The sequence below is a fragment of the Scylla paramamosain genome, chromosome 1 (assembly GCF_035594125.1).
Source record: "Scylla paramamosain isolate STU-SP2022 chromosome 1, ASM3559412v1, whole genome shotgun sequence".
Taxonomy (NCBI): Eukaryota; Metazoa; Arthropoda; class Malacostraca; order Decapoda; family Portunidae; genus Scylla; species Scylla paramamosain.
This window is the reverse complement of record NC_087151.1, coordinates 41317867-41330192: the sequence shown is the minus strand read 5'-3', so window position 1 is coordinate 41330192 and position 12326 is coordinate 41317867. Positions and strand designations below refer to the sequence as shown.

Genomic DNA, 12326 nt, shown 5'->3' with positions numbered 1-12326 from the left:
ACCCTCCCCTAGGTCTCTTCTTGGCAGCCTCCACACTTTCCCTTTCTGACGTCTTCCCCTTGGCACCCTTACCCTCTTTCCTCTCTCTCCACATACAAGCGTCACCAAGTCAACAGATCACGCGCCCTAGGAATCAACACCACGCGCCCGCTGCCATGCTCACCATAAAATCAGGAGAAAAAATCGCCTTGACTTGTCACATGAGAGAGAGAGAGAGAGAGAGAGAGAGAGAGAGAGAGAGAGAGAGAGAGAGAGAGAATGTCCCAGTGAGTATGCGAGTGAATGAATATAGTGTGTGTGTGTGTGTGTGTGTGTTGTCTAGCAGGTGTATGAAGTCTTTTAAGTAAAACCAGACATCACAGCTCCATCAAAAGCATCTCACACACACACACACACACACACACACACACACACACTCTTAAATATTTTGTCGCGCACACGAAAATTCCGTGATAAATGTCGTCTGTCTGCCGCCGTTTCGTTCGAATAAAAAGGCACCTGCCACCGAGGGTCACACCCGCGCCACAGACCAGGCGAGAGAATAGCATGGTAGCGACAGTCGCTCACGCATATCAGCCTTTTTCTTCGTGGCTGCAAACACCACGAAACTATCCTTAAGTTACTGACACATCAGACTGTCTAAACAGCATTCGGTAAAACTATAAATCCACACAGAAGAAAAACACCACCTATGTTCTATGTGAACTAGCCGTGCATGCAGTCACTACACAGCTGTGCGCATGCGGTAAGTTTTCCATTCCCTTGAAATAACTTAGAATTGTTAGTATTAAAAGCAGCTTAACTATTTCCCCATTCACAAGGGACCACCCCAGCACCTCGGCGACGTCACCACCCACAGGCCACAGGCCGCAACACAGGAACCATCTCGTCCCACCCAATCCGGATACCACGCGTCTCACAAGTCATGAACATCCCTGCGTAAAGAGGCTGTGCTCCGTGCCGTATGCAAATATTTTTTTGGGATACTTTAGTATAAAGAATCGAACAATACATACATGTATGCGTACGTAGAGAGAGAGAGAGAGAGAGAGAGAGAGAGAGAGAGAGAGAGAGAGAGAGAGAGAGAGAGAGAGAGAGAGAGAGAGAGAGAGAGAGAGAGAGAGAGAGAGAGAGTGTTGGAAAGGTGAACAAAGATTACATCTTATATTATGGAAGCTAAACTTCTCATGTTTTCGTGATGTGCTGTACGCTATAGACTGTTTCAGAACAACTCCAAGGACGTGCGAGGCGGTGGCTCCGCCAGGTGCATCTAAGGACCACTGCTAGCCGTCACTGGCCTCGCCGGACAACTTGAGTAAACCGGTGCCACGATATACCAACGGCAAAAACAATTAAGTACCGATTGATTAATTGTACCTAAATTAATCACATATAATTGCACAAACTCAGACTAAATAAAGTTTATTTTACAAAAAAATAGTTTGTTTCATAATCGATAATGAACAAAAGAGGTACATCTGAGGCCGTCCCGTAAAGAGCACTACAGGGCCTCAGCAATGACTACTGTAGCGTCGCCCGCTGGGTCGGCTTGGACTCAGCGCCCAACCCGTGGATTTTGGCTTCCAGCTGTTGCAGACGTGAGCGGAGGTGATGGTTCTCAAGCTCCAGAACTCGCCGCCTGGCCTCCGCCTCCGACAAGTGACTCACCTCCAGCTTGAGCCACTGCATGTACTCCACGGAGGCTTTGAGGATGTGACCTGCGCTATACCGTGCCGCCTCGCAGTAAGGCTCGCTACGCCGCGGCAGCAGCTTACCCAGGTCACGGATTCTTTCGTTAATGTTGAAGCGCCGCCGACGCTCAAACATGTTATGGCTCTCCTTCCTTCGTTGTTCCTTCGCCCGACCCAGAGATGCCTGGTCGCTGGCGGCGCCCTTCTCTTTATCTAGCGACAAGTCTGGCGGGTAGGAGTTGGAAGGCCTGAGAGCGCCCCAGCTGAGGCAGGGAGGCAGAGAAGAAGGGAGTGCCAGGCAGTCTGGCTGAGAGAAGGACCGCTGCGCCGGTCTGACGCACGCCTGCTCGCCTTCAGAGCAGCTCTGGACATCCATCTCAGCCTCCAGGTTGAGAATCTGCTCGATGATGTTGTCCATCACTCCCCCCCCCACCCTCAGCACGAGCAGCAGTTAGCTACCGCTCCCTTGGCTCCCTCTCTCCCTGAGACCAGTCCACCACCACTACGTGGGCGACGCAGAGGAGGATTCACTAATCGCAACTTCAATCAGGGAGGTGAACTGCAAATACAGCACAAAACTGTTAACGAGCAGCATACCTCATAGTATCATGCTCGAGCTCATGCTCACACTAAGTGATTTAAAAAACGTGGGCTAAACAAGCATGACAAGAACATCCCCGCGTCGCCATGGCAACGAGGCACAAAGTAATGCAGCCTCTGACGGTCTGTGTCAAGGTCTCCGAAAGGGTACCCCAGTCGTTGCCAGGCTGGGAGGAGCCTGTTGTCCTCCACACGGCGCGGGGACACCGTACCTGCGGCCACAAACATGCTTTCGTGGCGTGTATAATTGTCTGTTTGTCTGTATATATATATATATATATATATATATATATATATATATATATATATATATATATATATATATATATATATATATATATATATATATATATATATATATATATATATATATATATATATATATATATATATATATATATCATATGCATTTGTCTATGTATAAATTATATATGTATATGTATATATATATATATATATATATATATATATATATATATATATATATATATATATATATATATATATATATATATATATATATATATATATATATATATATATATATATATATGCGCCTTGCTACTGACTCAAAAAGCTTATCGCCTAGATTATGTAATGTGACTCAAAGAAAGCATCGCCTCATCGTTATTGCATCATATCTACCTTCAAGGAATCGGTATCGCTGCACGCAGCCTTGGCGCTTCTTTCACCGGTGTCCATAAAAGTAGAATTTTAAGTTCCCGTAAACACTGTGCAAGCACACGGCAACATGCAGCTCACGCCTCGCCATACCCCTTATCCAGGTTGTCAATATGTAGCGGTGAGTGCTCAAGCCTCACAAAATAATTTAATATTGCATTTGTCGCCCAGCAATGCAGCGTTATTTCTTGACTACAAGCCTCCGCCGTGAGCCTGTTCTCGCGACCCACCGAGGTGCTGGGGCAACTTCACCGTGACACTCTGATTGCTATGGAATCTTACCTTGACGAGCTGCTACTATTGCTGATGCTGCTGTGTTGCGAGTTCGGTAGGAATGAAGCGCGCTCGCTATAATACCCACTATTGTATCCAAACTGTACGACACCAGCAGCGTCACACGCCCTCCCTCCACAGCTGTTTGAAGGCTGGCGGGGGTACGATGCTTCGCAAATCAGCCCCTGAACGCCACAATACGCGGCAAATTTGCTTCCTCCAGTAATATGTTATATTCTCTCTGACGTATCACTTGCTCTAGTCACTTAATCCATGTATGAAAATGTTTCCTGAAGCATGTTTGCATGTATTTGATCTCACGTGAAGGTCACACGACGCTTACTAGCTCACACCATCACGCGTCGCCATTGGCCACTTGCCACCACACCCCTCAGAGCAGCCAATCAATAGCAGGGATGGAGTGGGCAGGTTCAGGTCCTTCTCTCGCTGTTTTTTTACCACAACACACGTCACACTACCAACGTACAATGTTTGGTACATGCATACAAAAGAGGCAACTACCATTATTATCCGCAGTAAAGAAACCACGTCACGGGAGGTGAAGGGGTTGGTGGAGCTACGGAAGGCACGACTAGACATTACGCAATAGTGACGTAGAGACTGCCTGCAAGACACCTGCAGCTGGCACGCGGCTACGATGGCAGCGTCACATGGGTTCACACCACAGTATACACTGGCTTCGGCTCCCCTTCCATCAGAAAGGCGTCAGAAATAGCTTAAATAATAGTCCACAGTAAGGCGTGATGCCTTCCACCCACAAGGTTAATCAGCAGGGGGCCTCTAAACTTGCTTACATCATCTGCTGCACATGTCTTGAATATTAAGTCCATGTAACTGTTCCTCTGTAGCAGTGTCCTAAAATGTTTACAGTGAACACAGTTAGGTTTCTTGAAAGGCATTACTTGCAGTCATCTTCATCATCACCATCATCATCATCATCATCCTCACTTCTACGCAGTTCACCATGTCACTGGACCTGCCTCACGCGGGGCAACGCACCTTGTCGGGATGGCGTGAACAGACCTCGCACTCAGTTTTAACACTGAGTGTAGGAACATTACAATTATGAGATTCTTATATCTAGTCTTATATCTATACTATTCTTTGCATACCTGTCCTTTCTCGCCTCAAAAATTAAGCCCCGAGAACTATGACCGAGACTTATTTACATAAGTAGTTTTGTCGAGAACCGCAGTGCCGGGAGGGACGGCGTTCAGGAGCGAATGATGAGTAGCCAACGAGGAGGCATCCAACTGATATATGAAGAGAGAGAGAGAGAGAGAGAGAGAGAGAGAGAGAGAGAGAGAGAGAGAGAGAGAGAGAGAGAGAGAGAGAGAGAGATGGCGGGTAATGAAGCAACATAAAAATAAGAGAACATCTGGAAAGCCTTAACATGCCAATATAAACCTAAACAATGTAGCATCCTCTGTAAGAAAAAAATTATAAAACCTAAAACTATCTATAGATATGATTAATCTCCAATTATAGTTCTCAATTGAACATGCATTAAAGCTTATTACGAAGTCTATCCCAGTCGTGTAACATGCTGTGCAGGAATCAGTTTCTTCATATCTTCTTTCCTACTCAAACTTCATTCAACCAAAGACGTAGTAATGTCGCAGCGAATTCTCCTTCAAAAAGCAACTATGGTATGTTAATATCAACTGATAAAAATTATAATAATGATAAATAAATAAATATGCAAACAAACGAATATATAACGGAAATAAAACGAGAGAGAGAGAGAGAGAGAGAGAGAGAGAGAGAGAGAGAGAGAGAGAGAGAGAGAGAGAGTTTACCATTATAGCATTTCTTGATTCTCTCAAAAGCTAAGATGTTTACAGCGCATTTAACTGTCATGAAGGATGGATATGTAACACAGTGAAATAAAGGGGATGATGCAGTGGTCGTGTGGCAGTTATCATATAAGTGGTGATCGTGTGAGGCCAGTGGATCCATGACTGATGAAGTTAGATTAAAAAACCGAGACTGGAATGAACTGACCCTCAAACAAGCGTGGTGGTTGGTTGGTGCAGCGTTAATGATTGTTAAGAGATTATTAGATACCTGTATGAATGGTAATGATCGCTGGACATTGGTTTTGTTTCATACAAGAACCGCCACGTGTAGGCTTACAGGCTTCTTGCAACTCCTCTTAATGTTCTTATGTCCTTTAGAAAGTATGCCACGCCGTATGTGATGAAGGAGTGGCGCACCAGTCCACGTGGCGCACGCAGGACACCCAAGGTCGGCTGGAAGCATGCCACGTGTGTGTGTGTGTGTGTGTGTGTGTGTGTGTGTGTGGTTTACAATTAGTGGTTGTTTGTAACTACGGGATACTAAAGGTCAAAAGGTATATCAGAGAGAGAGAGAGAGAGAGAGAGAGAGAGAGAGAGAGAGAGAGAGAGAGAGAGAGAGAGAGAGAGAGAGAGAGAGAGAGAGTGTGTGTGTGTGTGTGTGTGTGTGTGTGTGGTAATGGGTGTAAATGTGGTGAACCGGGAGTAACCGGAATGTGTTACTATGCTCGTGTAAGACCCTACAGGGCCGTCGCCCTCTTCGTTTGACCTACCCATGTGTGTTTATCTTAGGGTCTCTCTCTCTCTCTCTCTCTCTCTCTCTCTCTCTCTCTCTCTCTCTCTCTCTCTCTCTCTCTCTCTCTCTCTCGCCACGCAAAACAAAAGAATCCAGCAGTGTGACATTTTATCGGTATTAATGTGGCTGGTGATCTTACAAGGTCTTTAAATTCGCACCTGCATAAAAAGATTAATCGTTTCTTAGCGTCGCGCCAAGGCCACGGCAACAGAGAAGCGTAGGTTGGTGTGAGTTGTCAGGACGACTTTGAAGGTGTACAGGCTCGCAAGGGAGGGAGAGAGAGCGCGAGAAAGAAAGAGAAAAAAGACAAAATAAAGGTCCGTTCAATTCCAGGATACACTAGTCTGTTCCAGGATGTACCAGTATGGGAGGGATGAATTAGTGAAGACTGGAGCGATCAGGCCCAGTATTCTGAAACGCTTCTCAAAAAAGTATTTTCAAGGGCAATAGAGATTAATCAGTAGTATTTATTTATTTTTTTTTCTCTCTTTCATTGATTTTTTTTTTTAAGTAAGCGGTGCTCTGGTCAAGGAGTAAAAACAAGTAAGCAAATAAAAATTAAAGAGAATAAAAACCCACTCCCAAAAGACTAGCACTAGAAGAATTGGCCTGAATCAAAGGAGAAGTGTCTTGAATCCTTGCTCCTTGTTAAACTATCAGTACAATCATGAAAACACCCCAATAACCTCCAGCAGAATCTATTGAAAGTAATAAAGCTGAGGCGCCGAAGTGTTTGAAAGTGGTGTTGCAGTGCTGGGACATGCTTATCCAAGGCGACCGTCACTTTACTTAGTGGCTAATAGAACTAATGCATTTGATTACGGGAGCTGATTGGAAAAAGTCACGACCTGTTAATGGGACTTTTCTGTAAAAAAAAAAAAAAAAAAAAATAATAAAGAAAGAAAGAAAGAAAGAAATAAATAAATAAAAAAAAAACATTTCGGGCACAAAAAAAATAATAATAATAAATCATCTACAGCGTGTGCACACCACTTAACATCACTCTCTCTCAACATCGCGCTACGGAACTCTGCATGTCAGAGTACAAGAGTGTCCGGTCCTCACCTTGAGACACTGGCGCCTGTTCCCTGGCTGGAGCCTGGGGGATGGGCGGGACATGAAAGGGGAGAAGATGCAAGCCACCATGCAAACTCAGTGCTTATCGAATTCTAGTTTAATTATAAAAGATCTATTTTGTGAAATTATATAAAAAAAAAAATCGAAAATTGAGTACAAAAACAAGTAAGAAATACATTGATAAAGATCTGTCTCCACTATCAAAACCAGACTTGAGAGATCAGACATAAAAACAACAGTAACAATATGAAAATTATATATTAATAGTAAAGTGTGTGTGTGTGTGTGTGTGTGTGTGTGTGTGTGTGTGTGTGTGTGTGTGTGTGTGTGTGTGTGTGTGTGTGTGTTGCATATTAGTAAGATATTCCATAAAGGCCCAGGCCACATGGAGCTCCCAGTGTCACTTCTTTTCTTCTCTGGGTTTGCTGTTGTCCACATTTTCCTCTGTTTAATGTAACATAATCTGTGAATATTTTTAAGCTTTCATAAGAAAAATCTCAAATTATCACAGAATATACCACATTCTTATATGTTTCCTTCATGTGTTGTTTATCTTACATTGGCGTCATCGCAATGGCTTGCCAACTGACTGCAAAAGATATGGCATAATATTTTGAACAGATTCACACTTAATCTTCTGAAGTAAGATGCATATATATATATATATATATATATATATATATATATATATATATATATATATATATATATATATATATATATATATATATATATATATATATATATATACATTGTTGCACATTTCACACGCAGACCTAACCTTAAGACTCTTTGTTATGTTGGTTACCCTTTCCGAACGTTAAATATCATTGAGCAGCCAGTACAGATAGAATTGAAATATAACTATTTAATCATTAAACCTCAAAAATTAAGTACACTATAATACTAACTCAGAAGTGTAAAATATCCACTGCAATCAACATTCATTACATAACATCAACACCAGCAACACTACGTGAACGCCACACCAGCAATGAGCATCTGATGCCTCTCCTCCCATCAGAAGCATTAAATATGTGGAAAAAGTCAAACTTACCGCTTCTGATACCACGGTGACTACGAGTATAATGAGAGTCCCGTTATCCTCACTATGTCTTCGAAAGGCATATAAGATGATATTCAGACATATTTTATCTATTAATTGCTTATACACACACACACACACACACACACACACACACACACACACACACACACACACACACACACACACACACACACACACACAGAAATGGCAGGTATCTCACTTTTCTATTAGTGTATGCTTTCAGCTGATCACAATATCACAGCGTTCTAAAATGATTTTTTCCTAGTTCATCAGAAGTGCGATCTTTAACATTGAAGGACACGTGTTGGTAATGGAATTCCATCCTAACTATCAGCTGGTTCAGAATACCTGTTGGTTATGAGGCAGAAGAGAAATGAAAGAAAGTGGAATTAGGAGATTTGTATAGTGACTCACAAGTAAAAGAGAAAAAAAATTGGAGAGAGAGAGAGAGAGAGAGAGAGAGAGAGAGAGAGAGAGAGAGAGAGAGAGAGAGAGAGAGAGAGAGGTACAGCACTTAAATTGAACACCTAACAAGTATTGCAAAAAGTATTGACACGAGACACTTTTGAATTATTATTATGTGCTTAGAGAAAAGGGGTTCAAAAGAGTCTGTTTATTAGAAAGAGTGGAAAGAGAACGAGAGAAAGAGAGGACATCAGAAAATAAAATTCCTAGATAGTATGGTGGAAGATATGGATTATGGATGTAGCGGAGGTTGTGGTGATAGCTGGCAAGAAAGAGGGAGTGGAGGTCCACGGTGGCCGTGTCACAAGACTGGCGCCTCGGTTGGTAGGTAGAGTCATGAAAACATCCTTGAAAGCCCCAAGAACTTCCCTGAAATCTGTTGAGCTCATACTTATGGCAATAAAATCATATAAGAGATACTATTTGTCACACGAAGAAGCTTATATTATTATTTGCCTTGTAGAAAGTTGTAGGACAAGGCGAGGACTGTGTTGGTTTGGTATCAGGCGTAAAGAGAAGATGAGTTAAGCTGGTATCTACACCACCAACCAGTCAATCAGTCAGTTTTTTTCCTTTCCGATATAGTGTTGTCGTGTTTACAGGGTGCAAGTTAGATATCCTCCCTCTTTAGTAAAGCGTTTGACAAGGTACCGCATCAGAGGCTCCTGAGAAAGGTTAGGGCACACAGGATAGATGGGAATGTAGTAGGCTGGATAAGGTCATGGTTAAGCGACAGGCGACAGAGTTGTAATAAACGACTCTAAATCCGAGTTGGGTTATGTAATTAGTGGGGTGCCACAGGGATCAGTATTAGAGCCATTGTTGTTTTTTAATATATATCAATGACTTGGATAGTGGAATTAGTAGTGATGTTAGTAAATTTGCGGCTGGCACGAAGATAGGTCAGAAATCGGATGCCATCGCCTTGCAGGCAGATTTTGATAGGATGAACGAATGGACGGACAGATGGCAAATGCAGTTTAATATCAACAAATGCAAAGTACTTAGCGTAGGTAGAGGAAACCCCACACAATAGGTACACAATAAGCAATGAAACTCTGGCAGGTTCAGGGTACGAAAAAGATTTAGGAGTTATAGTTAGCTCTGAACTCCGTCTAAGAAAGCAATACATAGAGGCCAGAAACAGGGCAAATAGGATATTAGGATTAATTTTTAGGAGTGTTAAAAGTAGAATGCCCGAAGTAATATTAAAATTATATATGGCGCTGGTCAGACCTCATCTAGACTACGCTGTGCAGTTCTGGTCCCTATATTACAGAAAGGATATAGATCTATTAAAATCAGTACAAAGGAGAATGACTAAAAGGATAAAGAAAGTCAGTCAATCAATCAATTTCTCCATTCCTGTAGTGCTGATTTATTTACAGGTTTTAAGTTACATAGTTCCTCCTTCCTTTGTGTCGTATGATCTTAATGTTACGGTGCCTTATCACAACTAGTCAATCAGTCAACCAGTCAATCAAACAGTTTTTCCTTCCTTGTAGCGTTGATTATGATTTATTTACAGGGTTGAAACTCTGTGGACCAGACAGGCAGAGATGAGCGAAGAGGACTGAGGAAAGCGTTTGTCCTGCACAGAAATCATAGAGCCTGGTGATGATGATGATGATGATGATTGATGATGATGACGATGATGATAAAGTCAATAAAACTTCATACCGATGTTGGTAATACGTAAAATCTATGAATATAAAACACTCTCACGCGCAGTAGTATGTTTTGGTGCTCTGTTATCACTCATTGTTCATGTTTTCTTGCTCCATTTCTATCCTAACATATTCCACAGATAACAGAGCAACAGTAATTTGTCAATATAACTTCATGCACCCAGTCAGGGAACAAAATGAATCATGGAAAATGAAATGAATAAAATAAAATAAAATGAGATAGAAAGTAAAGTGTCATATACACAGAGAACTTCAGACTGTAATAGATAGATAGATAGATAGATAGATAGATAGATAGATAGATAGATTGAGTGATTGATTGAATGAATGACTTACTGGTTGATTGATACTATATAGGTAGATAGATAGATAGATGGATATATAAATGAATAAATATGGAAATAAAATATATATGCGAAAATTATAAAAACACACATGAATGAATGAATGAATAGATGAATATATAGAGATAAATGAACACAAAAACATTACTTCCACTGCAATAACCACCAAACCAACACATTAATCAGACCACGTGCTGACTGTTCTTGAGTTTTAAGGCATCTACCCGTACATGATGAACAGAGACGCCTACTGATGGACAGAATGACAAGGGAAAAAAAAAAAAATGATGTGTTTCTGAATCCATATTTCCGGACACGTCAATTGGCTCACTTTGATGGTCTCTCACAAGGAGTTATTCATTTTCATCTTCATTTTCATCTTCATCTTCATCTCCTCCTTCTTCTTCCTTCTTCTTCTTCATTTTATTTATTTTTTTTTTCTTCTTCTTCTTCTCCTCCTCCTCCTCCTCTTTCTACTTTTTTTTATCTCCTCCTCTTCCTCCTCCTCCTCCTCCTCCTCCTCCTCCTCCTCTTTCTACTTTTTTTATTCAAAATTCCACAAAAATAAACAGTATCAGTCAGGTTGTCAGGAGGAAAAGGGGAAGAGAGAGAGAGAGAGAGAGAGAGAGAGAGAGAGAGAGAGAGAGAGAGAGAGAGAAATGTGGCTTCAAGACTCAAGAACAGGTGCAAGAGGTAACATTTTCGTATCCATTTATATATATATATATATATATATATATATATATATATATATATATATATATATATATATATATATATATATATATATATATATATATATATATATATATATATATATATTCGCTTATTTATTTACTCATTCCTTTCCTTGTGTATTTCTATAATTTTCACATCTGTATACTTTACCTAATTATATTTGCACTTATTTGTTATTTATCTATTTATCTATTTATTTATCTAGTTATCCTGTGTCCAGCCGTATACTTAGTCACACAACGTGATAAAAGGTATATTGAAAAGCATTGACACACAACTTTCAATATTACGAGCGTCCTTCTTTCATCCTTTACCACAGCACGCGGGAGACTCAACCCAAATCAACCATCATCACGTACCTGCTCTCATTTTTATATCCTGATCTGCATAACTCATGTACGAAAGTCTGATACCTCCATCCCAATTTGCAACTTCATGCGGTTACCTCTTAATTGGGATATCTAAAGGCGGGTCTCCATTTGTTGCGTACTCACATGTCGCATCATCAGTGCTTATCGACGTGGACAGACAAGCATTGCATCGGTGTGTGTTAATATGTAATACAAAGATACACAACATACTCGATCGGCTATTTGTTGGGCTTTTTGCATCACTGAAGAATACGCAATGATGATACAACATGCAGATCTACAATGTGTGGATGCCCGAGATATGGCGGGTGGGTGTTGCCTACGTAATGACAGACAAGAGGTGGCGAGCCGTGTCGAGAACCATGAGTCAAGTGGTCAGGAGTAATAGATGTTTCTAAATAAAACTCAGTAATTGGTCAGATCTCTTTTACCATGTCGTTTATTGGCTTATGAACGAAATAGTATGCATAATTACATCAGATAACGAAGTTGAACATGTGCTTTAACCACGATAATCACTTCGCACTTCAGATATTCCTCCTATATCGCCACCACCGCCACACCATTCCACACTGCAAGTCGGACTTCATATCCAACATTTTTTTTCTTTATTTTATTTTTTATCTCGCCATCTTCAATGTTCCTGTGTCGTAAATCACGTTAAATGCTAAGTTCCAAAATGCAATCTCCACTTCCAATTAATTCACGCTCCCAGC

General features: G+C 41.2%; 1 protein-coding gene across 1 annotated transcript; it reads right to left on the bottom strand.

The window, feature by feature from the left end:
- Window positions 1-1035: 1035 nt before the first annotated feature.
- Window positions 1036-2511, bottom strand: LOC135105973 (transcription factor EC-like). The gene has a single exon (XM_064014750.1). It carries the CDS (start codon window positions 2107-2109, stop codon window positions 1522-1524), a length of 588 nt encoding a protein of 195 aa, XP_063870820.1. The 5' UTR covers window positions 2110-2511; the 3' UTR covers window positions 1036-1521.
- Window positions 2512-12326: the final 9815 nt, after the last annotated feature.

Excerpts from the sequence above, each read along its gene's own strand:
- LOC135105973 (XM_064014750.1), bottom strand. The coding sequence starts at position 2,109 with ATGGACAACATCATCGAGCAGATTCTCAACCTGGAGGCTGAGATGGAT.